The sequence below is a fragment of the Miniopterus natalensis genome, chromosome 15 (genome assembly GCF_054644295.1).
Source record: "Miniopterus natalensis isolate mMinNat1 chromosome 15, mMinNat1.hap1, whole genome shotgun sequence".
In the NCBI taxonomy this organism is placed as follows: domain Eukaryota; kingdom Metazoa; phylum Chordata; class Mammalia; order Chiroptera; family Miniopteridae; genus Miniopterus; species Miniopterus natalensis.
In genome coordinates, this window is record NC_142095.1 from 3,116,440 (window position 1) to 3,129,720 (window position 13,281).

Consider the following 13,281-nt stretch of genomic DNA (forward strand, 5'->3'; position numbering starts at 1 on the left):
TTTGGGCCAAAAGAACCAGTACTGAACAAAGGGGTGGCTTGAGAAGCCAGTGAGGACATGGGTTCTACGCGTCCAGGAAGAATAAAGTTCTGAGACAGGTACCTCCCCCCAGAGACACAGTCCCCTGCCCCCAATGCTAAGGAGTGAGATTCTCATTCCTGCCCCCAGTCATTCCAGTCCTCTGAGAGATGTGTCAGGCTTGGCCTTTTCCACCCCTGATTCCTCCCACCTTTGGTGCTTCCTACAGGAAGCCTTCCGTGCTTGTGCAGAAGCTCTATCTCTTAAAATAGAACTGCCCCCTCTTTGGCTTTCCATGCTGAGAGCCTCTGAGGGACTTGCTTCCTCTCCAGAAGGAACTGAGCCCCCAGCCAGGCTGCTACTGAAAGGGAAAGGGAAGGGGTAGGTCCAAAGGCCTCTTCCAGGGACAGAACAGTGGCCCAAGCAGTCATGGAAGGAAGGGCAGGACTGGCAGGCTGAAGGAAGGATGGGCCTGGGTGAGGACCTTTGACTTAGTGGCCCTCAGACCTGTGCTAGAGCCTGTACCTGGGCTCAGGGCTCAGGGCTCAGGGCTCAGGGCTCAGGGCTCAGGCTCAGGGCTCAGGGCTCAGGGCTCAGGCTCAGGGCTCAGGGCTCGGGCTCAGGGCTCAGGGCTCAGGGCTCAGGGCTCAGGGCTCAGGCTCAGGCTCGGGCTCAGGGCTCAGGGCTCAGGTCGGTGCTGGAGGGGAGGGATCACCACAGGCCCGGTCCCCGCCTCCCCTCCCCGGGTGTAAACAAACGCACGAGCTGTGGCGCTCCCTCCAAGCCCTGCCTCGCACCCGGGGGAGAGTAGCGCACACGAGCCCCGTCCTCAAATTTGCGACCCACAAGCGCCCGGTGCCCGCCGCGCCCCTCGGCCCGGTTGCAAATGGCACGGGCTCTGGGACCAGCATGTGCCCCGCGGCTCCTCAGGCAGCCTGGCCCGATCTGCCCTCAAATCCCTGCCCAGCGCAGCCGGGATAAATATACCCGGACTTCCTGCACGCCAACCGGGCCGATTTGCCTGCCAGGTGCCCGTCGGGCAGCGCTCCAGGGTCTGCTCGCCGGCCCTCTCCGGCCCCTCCCCACCGGCCGTGCTTCGGGAAGCCCGTCGGCTGTCGCCCACCTCCTGCTGTCCCACCCGGCCCTGCCGAGAGGCCCCGAGGCGCCAGGGTGCCACTCCCGGGACACCTGCTCGAGCTCGGAGCTGAGTCTGACAGGTGGGTCCCCAGACCTGCTTCCCGAGCGCGCGGGCTCTGGTTCCCCGAGGCTGGGGCGCCTGCCCGACGCGGGGCGGCGAGGGGAGCTGCCCAGAGCCTGGCTGCGGACCTGAGCGTGGACAGCAGGGCTCGGCCCTCCCGGTGCCCCTGGGCTGGGGGACTGTGCCCCCAGCGGTACCTGGCTTCGCGGGTGGGACGCGCGGTGCTCAGCTGCCGCTGTCCTCTGCTCCCGGCCGAGCGCAGCGCCCGCGGATGAAGGGCGCCGGCCCCGCCCCCGGCCCGCCCCCGCCCCCCGCCCCCCGCCCGCCGCCGGCCGGCCAACCCCCGGGGCCCGCGGGAGGAGGGGCTGGTCCCGGAGAGGCGAGGCCCGGCCGCCCGGCACCGGCACGGGGGCAGCCGGAGCGCCAGGGAGCCCCCAGGTACGGAGCAGCTGCTCCCGGAGGGCTCAGTTGAGTCTTGGGGGGGGGGTGCTTCAGTCCAAAGCAGATCCCCCTGAGTGCCCCCTTAACCCTCACCTCCCTGCGCCAGAAGGGGCTCCGCAGCCGAGCGCAGCGCCGGGCAATGCTTAGCGTCAGTGAAGGAGGCTGGAGCGGGGGACTAGGCATCGCCGAGGCTACAAAGTATCTCTCTGCCTGCCTCGCGCTTCCCAAGCGGAGGGGGCGAGCGGGTGAGGAGGGGCTCCCGCACCAGTCCTCTCTTCCCCAGATGTTCCGAAGGGACTGAGGCTGGAACAGATGGGACAGGAGCGGTGAGGACAGGAGGGGAGCCTTGCCTGGGATCTCCCTGGCCACGTCCCCCATTTCTTTATTTCTAAGGAGGAGGAGGCAGCTGTTAGTCTGCCCATGGGAAGTTGGGCCTGGCACTTGGCGCCCTGGGACAAGGGTTTTTGGGGTGGCCCTGTTTTGGGCCAGCGCCTCCCATTCCGCTCCCATCTGCTTCCCACGCAGGACTTTGGTGCCCAGAGGTGGGGCGTAGGTGTTAAGGCCCCCAGGCCCAGCCAGCAGGGATCTGGGGGAGGCCTTGACCTCAGAGGTGAACTGGGGGGACAGATTCCCAGAGCAACTGTGTCCCTTGCTTCTCAGTCACAGGCTTTGATCTGATTAATCCCAGGGCCTCTGCTGCTCCCAGCCAAGCTGGATGTCTGTGTCATGTCTGCCCCGTCGAGGGTGCTGGGGGGAGCATCCCTGCAGGACAGGTCTAACCTCTCCGTGGCCCTGTGCTGGGAGTCAGAACTCCCAGAGTCTCTTCCTCTTGACTCACAACATCACCACAGCCAAGCCTTAGTGAACCTCAGTTTCCCTATGTGTCACAGGAAATGGCCCTGTCTTCTCCTGTGGCCTGAGGGGAGAAGCTTCCAGCCAAGGCAGGGGACTCAGCTTTGCCTGGGAGTGCCAGAGGCCTGGGAGAACTACAGAGAAAGGCACTGGGAAGGTGTGCCCCTGAAATCCTCAAACCACCGGAGCTCCCAGCCCCTCTGATGGCTGAGAGATGGAGGGAACTGGCTTTCCCTCCGGATCTGGAGCTGGTGTCATCCCCAGATCAGAGTTTACCTTGGTCATGAGGGACCCCAAGACTTTCACCCTCCAAAGGGGCTTGAGGACACCCCACGGGACAGAGTCAGGCAGAAGAGGTGGTGACCAGGGTCTCAGACCGGCCCCATTGCCCACCTACAGACATCCTGGATGCTCACAGAAGTCATTTGCAAGGGGCTGGGGGCTTTCATTGGCAGCTCATGAGGGGCCAGGCCTGGTTTCAAGGTCGCCCAGCCTTTGGGTGTTGAGGTCCTCAATCCGTAATGGAGGGATCAGGGGCTGGCTGGGCCGGGCTGCTGTGGGAGGCCTGGAGGCGGCTTGATGTGGGGTCCCTGGGCAGGCCAGTTGTGGCCAGGCTGGGGGAGGGGCTGCCTGTTTGTTGATGCTAGGCCTGGGCCCTGGCCAGGGCAAACACAGCGCCGAGGCCTTTCCCGCCACCTGCCGAATCTCCCAGCCCAGCCTGTGGTGGCCGGACAGCTGGCAGCCAGGATGGGGCTTTAAGAACTGCCGGCTGCCTTGTCCCAGAGACCAGAGGGAATGTCCATCCACACAGCCGCGGTGTCGAGGGCAGCCACCTGGAGTGCAGGCTGGAGGCGAGCTTATGGCTTGATCTCAGCCTTCAGCCCAACCCCCATCGCCAGCCTGAGGCACAGCCCGGAGACCGCCAGACACATGAGGCAGAACTTAGGGTCCCGGGGTCACTCAGGCCCTCCTTCCAGGGTCTGGGCAGCCCCTTGCTCTCCTCCTCCCTCTCCAGGCATGTCCTCTGGGCCTCCAGCCGGACAGCCTCCCCTCCCCAGCCACCACCTTCCCTGGCACACCACCCCCGCGATGAGCCCAGGCCCTGTACCAGTGAGGCCTCATGGTGACCTCCAACCCCGCCCTGCCCAGAGCCCCGCATCTGTGCGCACTGACTCCTCGGACACCCTGCGGGCTCCTGCCTCACACCCAGCTGGCCTCCGCACAGCCTCCCAGGCCGCTCCTCCTCCCAGTCCGCCTCTCGCCCTCTCCACCGCCCAGCCCTGCAGGCGGCTCACGTCTCCGCCTTCACTCCCCGTGCCTCTGTCCCCGTGGTTCCCCATCCTGTCCCACCTCCTGAGCAAACTCTTACCTGCCCTTCAACACCCAAATGGAAGATGATCTCGGAGGACCCTGCCTGAGCACCGGGGAGAGCCGGCTCTTCCTATACTTCCGACGGCTGTTCACCCCCCACCCCCCACCCCACCCCTCCCTCCCCCTCCCCCCCTCCCCCTCCCTCCCCCTCCCCCTCCCTCTCCCTCCCCCCTCCCCCTCTCCCTCCCTCCCCCTCCCCCTCCCCTCTCCCCACCCCCACCCCCGCCAGCCGCAAGCCGCAGCCTCGGCATCTCTAAGTGTTCTCTACAGGCCGTCTAGACAGGGAAGCCCCTGCCAGGTCGGAGGAAAAGCCTGGTGGAGGAGCCACCTGCGGGCTCGTCTCTCCCGGGGGAAGAGAGGGACGTGCCTGGGCGGGAGGAGGAAGGGCGCTCTGGATGGAGGAGACAGCGCCGCCACAGGAGAACTTGGGCGTGAGTGTGGGGTTGGCACGGACAGGCGCAGGACTGTGTGCAGGGTCAGGACATCAGCCTGGAGTCATGTTGGGAGGGTCTCTAGGCCTCACAGGACAGGGTGGCTCTCACCTCCAAGCTTACAGAGTGGGGGACCCACGCCTGCAGCTCCTGACTATACTCTTCCCTGGATGGTGCCTGGGACATTCCTCCTTGAGCCTGAGGAGGGGTTTAGTTGGCACAATACAGGGGAAGGTTGAGGGGACCCTCCTCCCCAGCCCTTCCCCAGCCTGAGTCCCCAGAGCTGGTGACCTCTTGGCTGAGGCCTGTCCCCACAGCCTTGGAGTGCCCTCCCTCTCTCCCCTGAGATCTGGCCTCCAGCTTCTCTGGCCACTGGAGCGGCTTAATGAGCCCCAGTCACATGGGCCAAGCTACTGCCTGTGGGGAGGGCCCAAGCCCCCAGTGGCTACCCAATCAGATCCTGACGTCAGTGGCATTAACCGTCTGCCAGGCTTGTCTAATCTCTGGTCAGTGGTTGGGCCAGGTTAGTCCCGCCAGAGCCAGAGCTGGAGGCCGAGAGGGCCCTTGGGGGCACCTTGAGGTTGCAGGTCAGGCAGGACAGTGGTGGCCGTAGGTGCCCGCAGTAAATGCCCCCTACCTGCACTACTAGGTGTGGCCATGGTGCCAACTCTGGCCAGCTCTCTCTGATCCTCTGCCCTGACTTTGAATCAGGCATTGGGCAACCACTGCTCCTGCTCCTTGGGGTGTAACTGCACTGGTGTGGCGAGTGGGGCCGTGAGGCTTGCCAGCCATGGAAAGGGCAGCTTGAGACCAGGCATCATCTCCAGCCCATGAGATCCAGGAATATAGGTCCTGAACCCCAGACTCTGGGTTGAGAACCATGCACGGGAGGGGACTCCCTGGAGCGTGGGGTGCACCCCCTGCAATGGTGTTTGGGCTTCTCTCTGTCTCTTGCCCAGGAGGGCTGGGAGCTCACTACTTTTCTTCCAAGACAAGGTGGCTGTGTGAAGACCCCATCAGCCCATCTCCCCTGACAGCCTCCTCCCTCTCTAACTTGCCTCCTCCAGCTCCTCAAAGCTTTGTCTTCCTCCTTGCCTCTCCCCTTAAATCCTGCCGTCACTCTTCCCTGAGCACCCCATTCTAGTCCACTACTCAAGCAGAGGGTCCTTAGTTGAGATGAACAGCCCCTGCTCAGCCAGGCCCAAGACCACCCAGGGGGGTCCTAAACCACTGGCCCAAGCTCCATCCTCCCCTCAGGTCTCTGAGCAGCACCAGGTGGTTGCCCATATGTGTCCTGGGCTTTCTAACACAGCCAGTGTCCCCAAACCCTGTGCTCAGGTCTGGGTACCCTTACCGTCCCCTGGCACCTGCTATCCAGCTGCCTCCTGGACATCTCCCCAGTGGCCACAGGTCTGGAAAACTCAGTCCCCTCAGTGTTCCTCTGTAGTCCCAGCTTGGTGGGGGCATCACATGCTCTTGGTCAACACATAGATCTGGGTCCTGTCACTGAGCCCCACTCCTTTCAGATCCTGGCCCCACAGGGTAAGGAGGCCGTGTCTTCTCCATGGATCCTGGGCCCACTTCTCCCCCATGGCCACTCACACCAGTCCCCAGGAAACATGTGTGCCCCCAAATACATGATTTTATGAAAAATTTTAATGATTGTTTTTTCCAGAAGCAGATTTGGAAAATATTACTGACTATTTTATTTCCATTAAAGTCAGGAAAATAAAATTATAAATTGTTTTAGGTATAAGTAAAATATTTAAGCTTAAAGAAACATTTTGAGTTTTAATATACTTACTGTAAATTATTTCAATGTTTTTTTAACTAAAGTTATGTGAGAAAATTAACCATTAAAAATACGTAAAACCGGTTATAGGAGTGGGCGTTTTCCTCTTGCTTCAGGCTCCAGTATGACTTCCCAGGGCTCGCTCGGATTTTGAACTTATTTAGAATATTGATATCTTGTGCATCATGGATTTTTTTGCAGCCATTCTGATTTTTAAAAGCATTGCATTAATATATTATTTGATTATTGAAAATTTTGTCCCAATCATAAATTTTGCACCAGAGATAATGCCTCACTTGCCTCACCCTTAATCCCAGCCCGACAATTATGCCCTGGCTTCGAGGGTTTCAGAGACCTCTCATCTTGTGGGGGAAGCTCAGGCCTCCAGGATGGCATTTGGCACTCTCCCACAGCTTCCACCCCACCCCATGTCCCCCTTCGCTCCTCTTGCTCTACTGAACTCCTGTGGCCCCCAAGGCCATGTTCCTGGGCCTTATACCCCTTACTACCCCAGCCAGAATGAGCTTCCATCTCAAAACTCCCTCTTGATCCAAGACAGTCCCTGCAAGCATTTCCCATGGCTCCTCTCCCCGAGCCCCCATCAAGAGGCACACTTTGGTCCCATGTTCCCAAGAGTGCCCCCTGCCATGTCAGGCCAGCTGCCTCAACCTGGAGGACCCATCTTCCCACTTGTGTCCAGCCCGGCACTGGGCACTTCATAAACGCTCATGACTCATGATAATTAATACTCTCCCCCTCCTCCCAAGAAAGGACAGCGGGGACCTGATGCAAAGGTTTATTGCTGAGTCTGAGCATCTAGTCACGGGGAGTGCAAATGGTGCCCTGGCCTCGCTAGACGGAAGCTCCTGTCCTCACCTGCAGTACGCGCCCGGGCCCATGGGCATCAGCGAAGACTGGGTAATTGAGGAGCAGGGAGTGGGGATGAGGGGACATGGGTTTTTGGCCCTGACAGTTCAGGCCTGGCCCTCAGTTATTCCTGCCGGGAAGTGGGCCTTGAGTAGAAAGGGTGAGAGAAGCTGCTGGCAGGGACGAGGGTCACCTGGGTTTGCTTGTGACCCCACCTGAGGTAGACCCCTCAGGGCCACCATCCTGTCCCAACTTCTTTTCCTGGGGCAGATCGATGGGAGCTGAACTCTGCCCCCAGCCACCCCTCAGGACAGCTTGACCATTGGCCGAAGCTGGTGTCAACAGTATCCTCCCTCAACAGACCATCCCCTTGACCGAGACCTCGAATACTGTGGGTGGGTGGGTGAGGTAGAACATGGATCTAGTGTCCAAGGACGGAGGGGGCAGAGCCTGTGGGGGAAGGGGCTGGGGGGTTACTCTGAGAGTGGTCTGTGGGGAAGGGTCCAGCTTAAGTCTCTCTTTGGCACCCAGGGGCTCCCAGGCCTATGTCAGAGCTATACAGGCCAGAGCTGGCTTAGACTTTGGACCCCAGAAGCCACTGGGAGGGACAGTCACTGGCCACTGGGTAGACAGGTGTCAGACTTGTCACATGGAGGTGGTAAGGCTTGGAACGGGCTGATGGCAAGCAGGCCTGCTTGGAGGAGGGATCCCTTCCTGCCCCCCTGCAATTCCTGAAACTCTGGGAGGGAGGGCTGTTTGCTGAGCCCAGACCCACCGGGTGAGTCACGGGCCCCCTGGGGCGGGAGAGCTGCAGGAGATTGGCCAGTCGGGCACTGCTGAGTCACTGTGTGCTCTAGCTGCCCCAAGTCCTGCCGGCTCCTAGCTGGGGCTGGCTGTGGTGGGTCCTGGAGGCCAGTGCAGCCAGGCCGTGAAGGGCAGCACTGGGGTTTGGGGCACTTGGCCCTGGGAGGCCTGGGAGCTACAGGGGAGGGTCAGGAACTGAAAGTTAGTGGGACTCAGGGTTTTGAGTCTGGCTGGTGGGGCCACAGGCCGGGGCTCCGGAGTCCTGCTGGCTGGGGCTACAAGCTGGCTAGGCTACAGGGTCTCAGGACATGCATGGGTTCAGGGACCTGGGAAAAGAAGGAGCCTTGTCAGCATCCCCAGCCCCAAAATAACTGGGCCTAGGCTGAGAGACACTGTGGAGGTGGCTTTGGAAACAAGGACACCTGCAGGATTGGAGCCTGGTCAAAGAGCTTAAGTGGGTGGGACTTGTGAGCCAGGGGCGGGGCCTGTGACAGTGGGGTGGAGCCTGAGGGGGCCTGGAAGGTCTGGGTGAGGCAGTGGAGTGGGTCCGCTGTAGGGAGGTGGGGTGGGGAGTGGGCATGGGACTGGAGCACAGAGATCACGGGGCACGGCAGGGGAGCACCCGGGCCGAGAGGGGCCCCCCTCAGAAGAGGCCGCAGTCTTTGAGGTTCTCCTTGATGATGATGTCAGTGACGGCGTCGAAGACAAACTTGACGTTCTGCGTGTCCGTGGCGCACGTCATGTGGGAATAGATCTCCTTCACGTCGCGTCGCATGTTGAGCTCGAGGAACTGCACCTTGATGTAGTTGCCCGCGTCGTCGTAGGTGTTGGGCCCTGGTGGGGAAGGGGGCTCTCACTCCGGGCCCCAGTCCTTCCCCGCGGAGGAGCGCAGCCCCGGGGGGGGGGGGGGGGGGGGGGGGGGGGGGGCGCCGCCTGGCGGCCGGCCCGGGGCTCTCACCGTCGTAGTCCGGGAAGCAGATGCTCAGATGCGCCTTCTTTATCTTCTCGGAGAACACGTCCTTCTTGTTGAGGAAGAGCACGATGGACGTGGTGGCGAAGTAGCGGTGGTTGCAGATGCTGTTGAACAGGTGCAGGCTCTCGTGCATGCGGTTCTGAGGGGGGCAGGGGCCGTCGGGCAGGGACACGGGCAGCCTCCCCCCGGCCCCCCCACGCCCCCGCGCTGCTGGCTGCCTCCTCTCCACTTCAGGCGGCTCTGGAACGAAGGCCCCCCCCGCAGGCGCTCCCCGCTCCCGCAGCCCCGGCCCCGCTTTCCGCAGGCTCCCGACACGGGTCCTGCTTGAAGCTCACCACCTCGTCGTCTTCCACCAGCACCATGTCGTAGGCGCTCAGCGCCGCGATGAAGATGATGCAGGTCACACCCTCGAAGCAGTGGATCCACTTCTTGCGCTCGGAGCGCTGCCCGCCCACGTCGAACATCCTACGGGGCGGGTGGGGTCTGAGCCCGCGCGCGGAGCCCCCTGGACACGCCCACACGCCTCCCCTCGCCTCCCCCAGCCCGCAGACCCGCCTGCACGCCGCAGGGGCCCCGCCTTCCCGCGCGCAGGGGACTGGGCAGGAGCGGGGTCTCCCGTGGGGCGGGGCCTCGGGCGGCAACCCGCGGGCAGGGGGCGCGCGAGCGAGGACCCGCGCGGGGCCGTACCGGAAGTTGAGGTCCTTGAACGAGAACTGCGTCTCGATGATGCCCGTGGTCTTGACGCGCGAGCGCAGCACGTCCTGCTCCGTGGGGACGTAGCCCGGGGTCACCAGGCGTTCCAGGTCCGAGAGGTAGCTGCGGGAGACCCGGGGTGTGGCTGCGCGGGTGCGGGAGCGCGGCAGGCCCCCGCGCCCCGCGCCCCGCCCGCGCGCTCACTAGCCCGCCGAGTCGTTGAGCTGGTACTCCGAAGCGCGCTCGAAACAGGCCTGGACCCCCGAGTCCCTCCACAGCCGTTGGATGATGTCCGACATCTCTTTGGGCATCGTGCCCTCCTCGATGGTGTCCGCCATGTGCATCAGTTTCCGGGCGTCGTCCTGGGGACGGGGTGGCAGCGGTGGGTGGGGACCCGGGCCTCGCGCCCCGTCCCGCGCCTCCAGCCCACAGAGGCCTCTCCGCCCGCCCCCCCCCGGCACACCTGGCGCGCGGAGTCTCCGTACTGGACGTTGAGCGTGGTCATGGCGCGCACGATGGCCAGGATGGACTGCAGCGTGTTGCCGTAGATGATGGCGATGAACTCGAGGCACTCCTCCAGCGAGTACCCGTCCTGATGGATAATCCTGCGGCCCGGGCGGGCCGGGGTCAGCGCCTCGCAGGCGCGCGGGCGGGGAAGGTCCGGCCCGGCGCGCGCGCCCCGCCCCCGCCCCCGCCCCCGGCCCCCGGACGGGCAGGGCACTCACTTCATCTGCTTGACGATGGTGCTCTTCCCAGACTCGCCGGCACCTGGGGGGGAGCCCGGCCTCAGAGCTGCGCCCCCCGCCGACGCCTCCCCATCCTCACCTTGCTGCGGGGCCCGGAAGACGGCGAGGCCCACCCGGAGCCCTCAGTGCCACCTGTTTCCCCCTCAACCCCCCAAGTAAGGTCGGGCGCCCTGGCAGGAAAACTTCTGTAACAGCCAGGGGTGACCGAAGAAGGTCGCCAAGGGGGATCGACGACCTCGGCTGTGCCGGGGAACCCACAGGACCCTGCTTTAAGCACTTGATTAGCCTGAGACCAAAATAAAGCCTGGAGCGCCACCTGGTGGAGACATGTGGCACTGCAGCACGGGATTATTTGAGCCGGGTCAGCCCAGCTTTTCACCTGGGTTGGGGAGTGTTTCCCTGAGGCTCAGAGCGAATTAGCGCCTTTGGTGGGGGAGAGACAGAGCTGACAGCCCCTCTAAGCCTGCTTGCGAGGGTGTTGGGCACAGTTAATGGGATTTCTGGCTTAGCCTTTCTGCCTTCCTGGGGCACTGACTGGACTCTGGGGAACCTGGGTGGAGCCTGCACCCCTCTCAGAGCAGCTCCCTGGGGCCTCCAAGTACTGAATCCGCCCCATGTCCCCTCACTACCATGGGGCCGTGGGTGTGCTTTATCCGTTACCCTCTGGGCCTTAGTACCCCTTTACCTGCTTTGCAGGTCTGCCAACAATAAAGTTCTGGATGGTTCTAGAGGCTGCCCACTCTCAGGACTGTGACCTCTTTCCCAAGGGAGCAGCCTATTGTGGGGCTCCCCAGAGGACCCTGGTTTCTGAGCCCTGCCCAGCAGGCCCATCATGTCCAGCCAGGGCAAAAGTGTGCCCCATACACACACCTCTACAAGAGCAGCTAGTACACACTTCTCAGAGGGGAGGCTTCCTGAGGTAGGCCCTCTGGAGAGGGGTTCCACAGCATACCTAGCCTTGGGGAGCCAGGGCATTGCCAGTCAGGGCTCCCACTCTGTTCCCTGCCCTGTTGCAGGCTCATTCTGCTTCCCAAGTCACTCCTGCTTCACAGAAGGGCCACCTGCCTGCCCCTGGGCCTCTGACCTTGTGACAGTGGCCCCTCCTGGGCCCATACCCCTACCCAGAAGCAGCAGTTTCACGGTCCGGGCATCCTTCTCAGCATCTTCCTTCAGCTTCTTTTCTAGCTCCCTTGAGTGCTTCTCCTCCGCGCTGGCCCCAGCCCCCATGGCCCTGGCAGTAGGTGAAGAAATGGTCAGTTGGCTCTTCTGGATGGAGGGATCTCCAGAGCCAGGCTCAGGCCAGCCTCTGGCCTCCCTGGATGCCCTTCTGGCCCCAGGCCTGGCAATCAACTGGCTCTCCAGACCTGTGCAGGCCCTGGTGGGGCTACTTAGTGGGATTTGGGTGCTGCGGGTACCCAAGAGCCAATCAGAGACAAGGACAAGTGAATCCAGCTCAGCCCCCACCCCTTGTAATCGGGCTGGTGTAGCCCCAATCCTTCAACTGCTGACTCTGCACCCCCACTACCCCCTCCCCCAGTCCTCCAGGAGAGACCCTGGAAATGGTCCTGCCCCTGCCCTGGAGCAGGGATCAGGCTCAGAAAGGGGAGGAAAAGGCCTGGAGCCAAGGGGGTGGGGACCATGGGGGCAGGGCTGGCAGCAGGGAGCAGAGGGAGAAGCATGCAGGGGCACCTGGGCTCTGCACTGCTCCTGATTTTGTGAGCTCACACCAGCCCTAGGGGAGGCTCCCACACCATCAGCGCCTCTGTGCTGATGAAGCAATGGAGGCTCAGTCATGCAGTAGGAGGCGATTGAGAAGGGTTGGGTGACTCTGGTACTAGGTGTCATGCTCTTCAGGGAGTCAAGAGGCAAAGGTGGACATTGCGTTTGTGCCATACAGAGGGCTGGGTCTGACCTGGGTGGGGCCTCTCCATGACAAGATGCCAGTGGACTTGGGTGGGCATGAAGATTTCCCACTGCCCATCAGAAGCCCCAAACCCTGGGCTCCCAAGGCTCCCTCGAGGGCCCTGAGCCTCCTGCCTGGACTCCCTCCGGGAAACCTGGCTGCCTTTTAATATCTGACTCTATTTGTAACCAGGAGACCACACAGGGCAAAGGTGGCAAAGGTGTCAAGTCCGTGCCTGTCCCAGTGGAGCTGGCTCCTTCCCTGTGTCCTGTAGTGTCCCTACCACATAGGTGTAAATACTGGCCCCACCAAGGGCTCCAACATCTACCCTCTTGGGGGAGGGGGATCTGTCCAGGCCATTTTCAGCCTCAGGTTCCAACCATCTTCCATCCCCCACATGGTAAGTGGCCCCGTGGTTCTCTGCAGCTCTTTATACACAAGGGCTTAGGTGGTGCAGGAGCCCGGGTTTGTTAAAACAACAAGAACCTGCTTTTTGCATATTATTTAAAGTGGGGCCAATCCACTGCCTCCTGTCCCCACCTGGCTCCCTTGCCACCAGGTATGGCCCTGAGCCCTGTTCGATCCTTGGGCCTCCCCAGCTCTTAGCTTCCCCTGCCAGGCCCGACTCAGTGCATTTGGCCCAGGGCACCCAGCCCCACTTCCTCCTCTCCAGCAGCTCCTCACCTACCTTGGTCTCCCCGCCTCTACTCACTTGCTCACTTTGGGCCCTCCGCTGAGCTGCTAGAAGCAGGCAGGAAGAAAGGGGGTTTTGTTGCTTGGGGGGGGCAGGCTAGACTGTGAGGGCTGTGGCTTTGTCTTGCCAATTCTGAGTCCTTAATGCTGGCACAAGGCTGGACACAAAGCCAGGTGAGGAGAGAGTTGAACTAACGATCCAATAATTGAATGAGAGAAGGGAAGCTGGCCAGTAAAAAAGAACCCGTGGGAACTTGTGGCGAAGCCGCACAGGGTGGGGGTGAGGGGCAGGAGGGACAGAACCTGGTCCTGGGCTGAACCCCCATCCTCCCCCGCCAAGGAGAAAAGCCAAAGTCCAGTCCCAGAGCCAGTGTTTATTAACAAGATGGAACCCAAGGGCGGCTGTGGCCTGGGCAGCTGGGGGCCTCCAGGAGCTCCCATCCACCTACCCAACTGCCCCCCAGAGCTATTTACACCCATCATCTGAAGTGGTGGGCAG

General features: G+C 62.2%; 1 protein-coding gene across 1 annotated transcript; it reads right to left on the bottom strand.

Moving 5' to 3' along the window:
* Positions 1–6,885: 6,885 nt before the first annotated feature.
* Positions 6,886–11,413, bottom strand: GNAT1 (G protein subunit alpha transducin 1). Its single transcript, XM_087824559.1, has 8 exons — positions 11,308–11,413; positions 10,166–10,208; positions 9,904–10,045; positions 9,645–9,802; positions 9,435–9,563; positions 9,083–9,212; positions 8,733–8,886; positions 6,886–8,608 (listed from the first exon to the last, which is right to left on the bottom strand). Exons 1-8 carry the CDS (start codon positions 11,411–11,413, stop codon positions 8,418–8,420), a joined length of 1,053 nt encoding a protein of 350 aa, XP_087680685.1. The 3' UTR covers positions 6,886–8,417.
* Positions 11,414–13,281: the final 1,868 nt, after the last annotated feature.

Coding starts and splice junctions, on each gene's coding strand:
- GNAT1 (XM_087824559.1), bottom strand. CDS start 11,413: ATGGGGGCTGGGGCCAGCGCGGAGGAGAAGCACTCAAGGGAGCTAGAA. Junction 9,803..9,903: donor ACGGAGACTCCGCGCGCCAG/GTGTGCCGGGGG, acceptor CCCCGTCCCCAG/GACGACGCCCGGAAACTGAT. Junction 9,213..9,434: donor TTCAAGGACCTCAACTTCCG/GTACGGCCCCGC, acceptor CCCGCCCCGTAG/GATGTTCGACGTGGGCGGGC.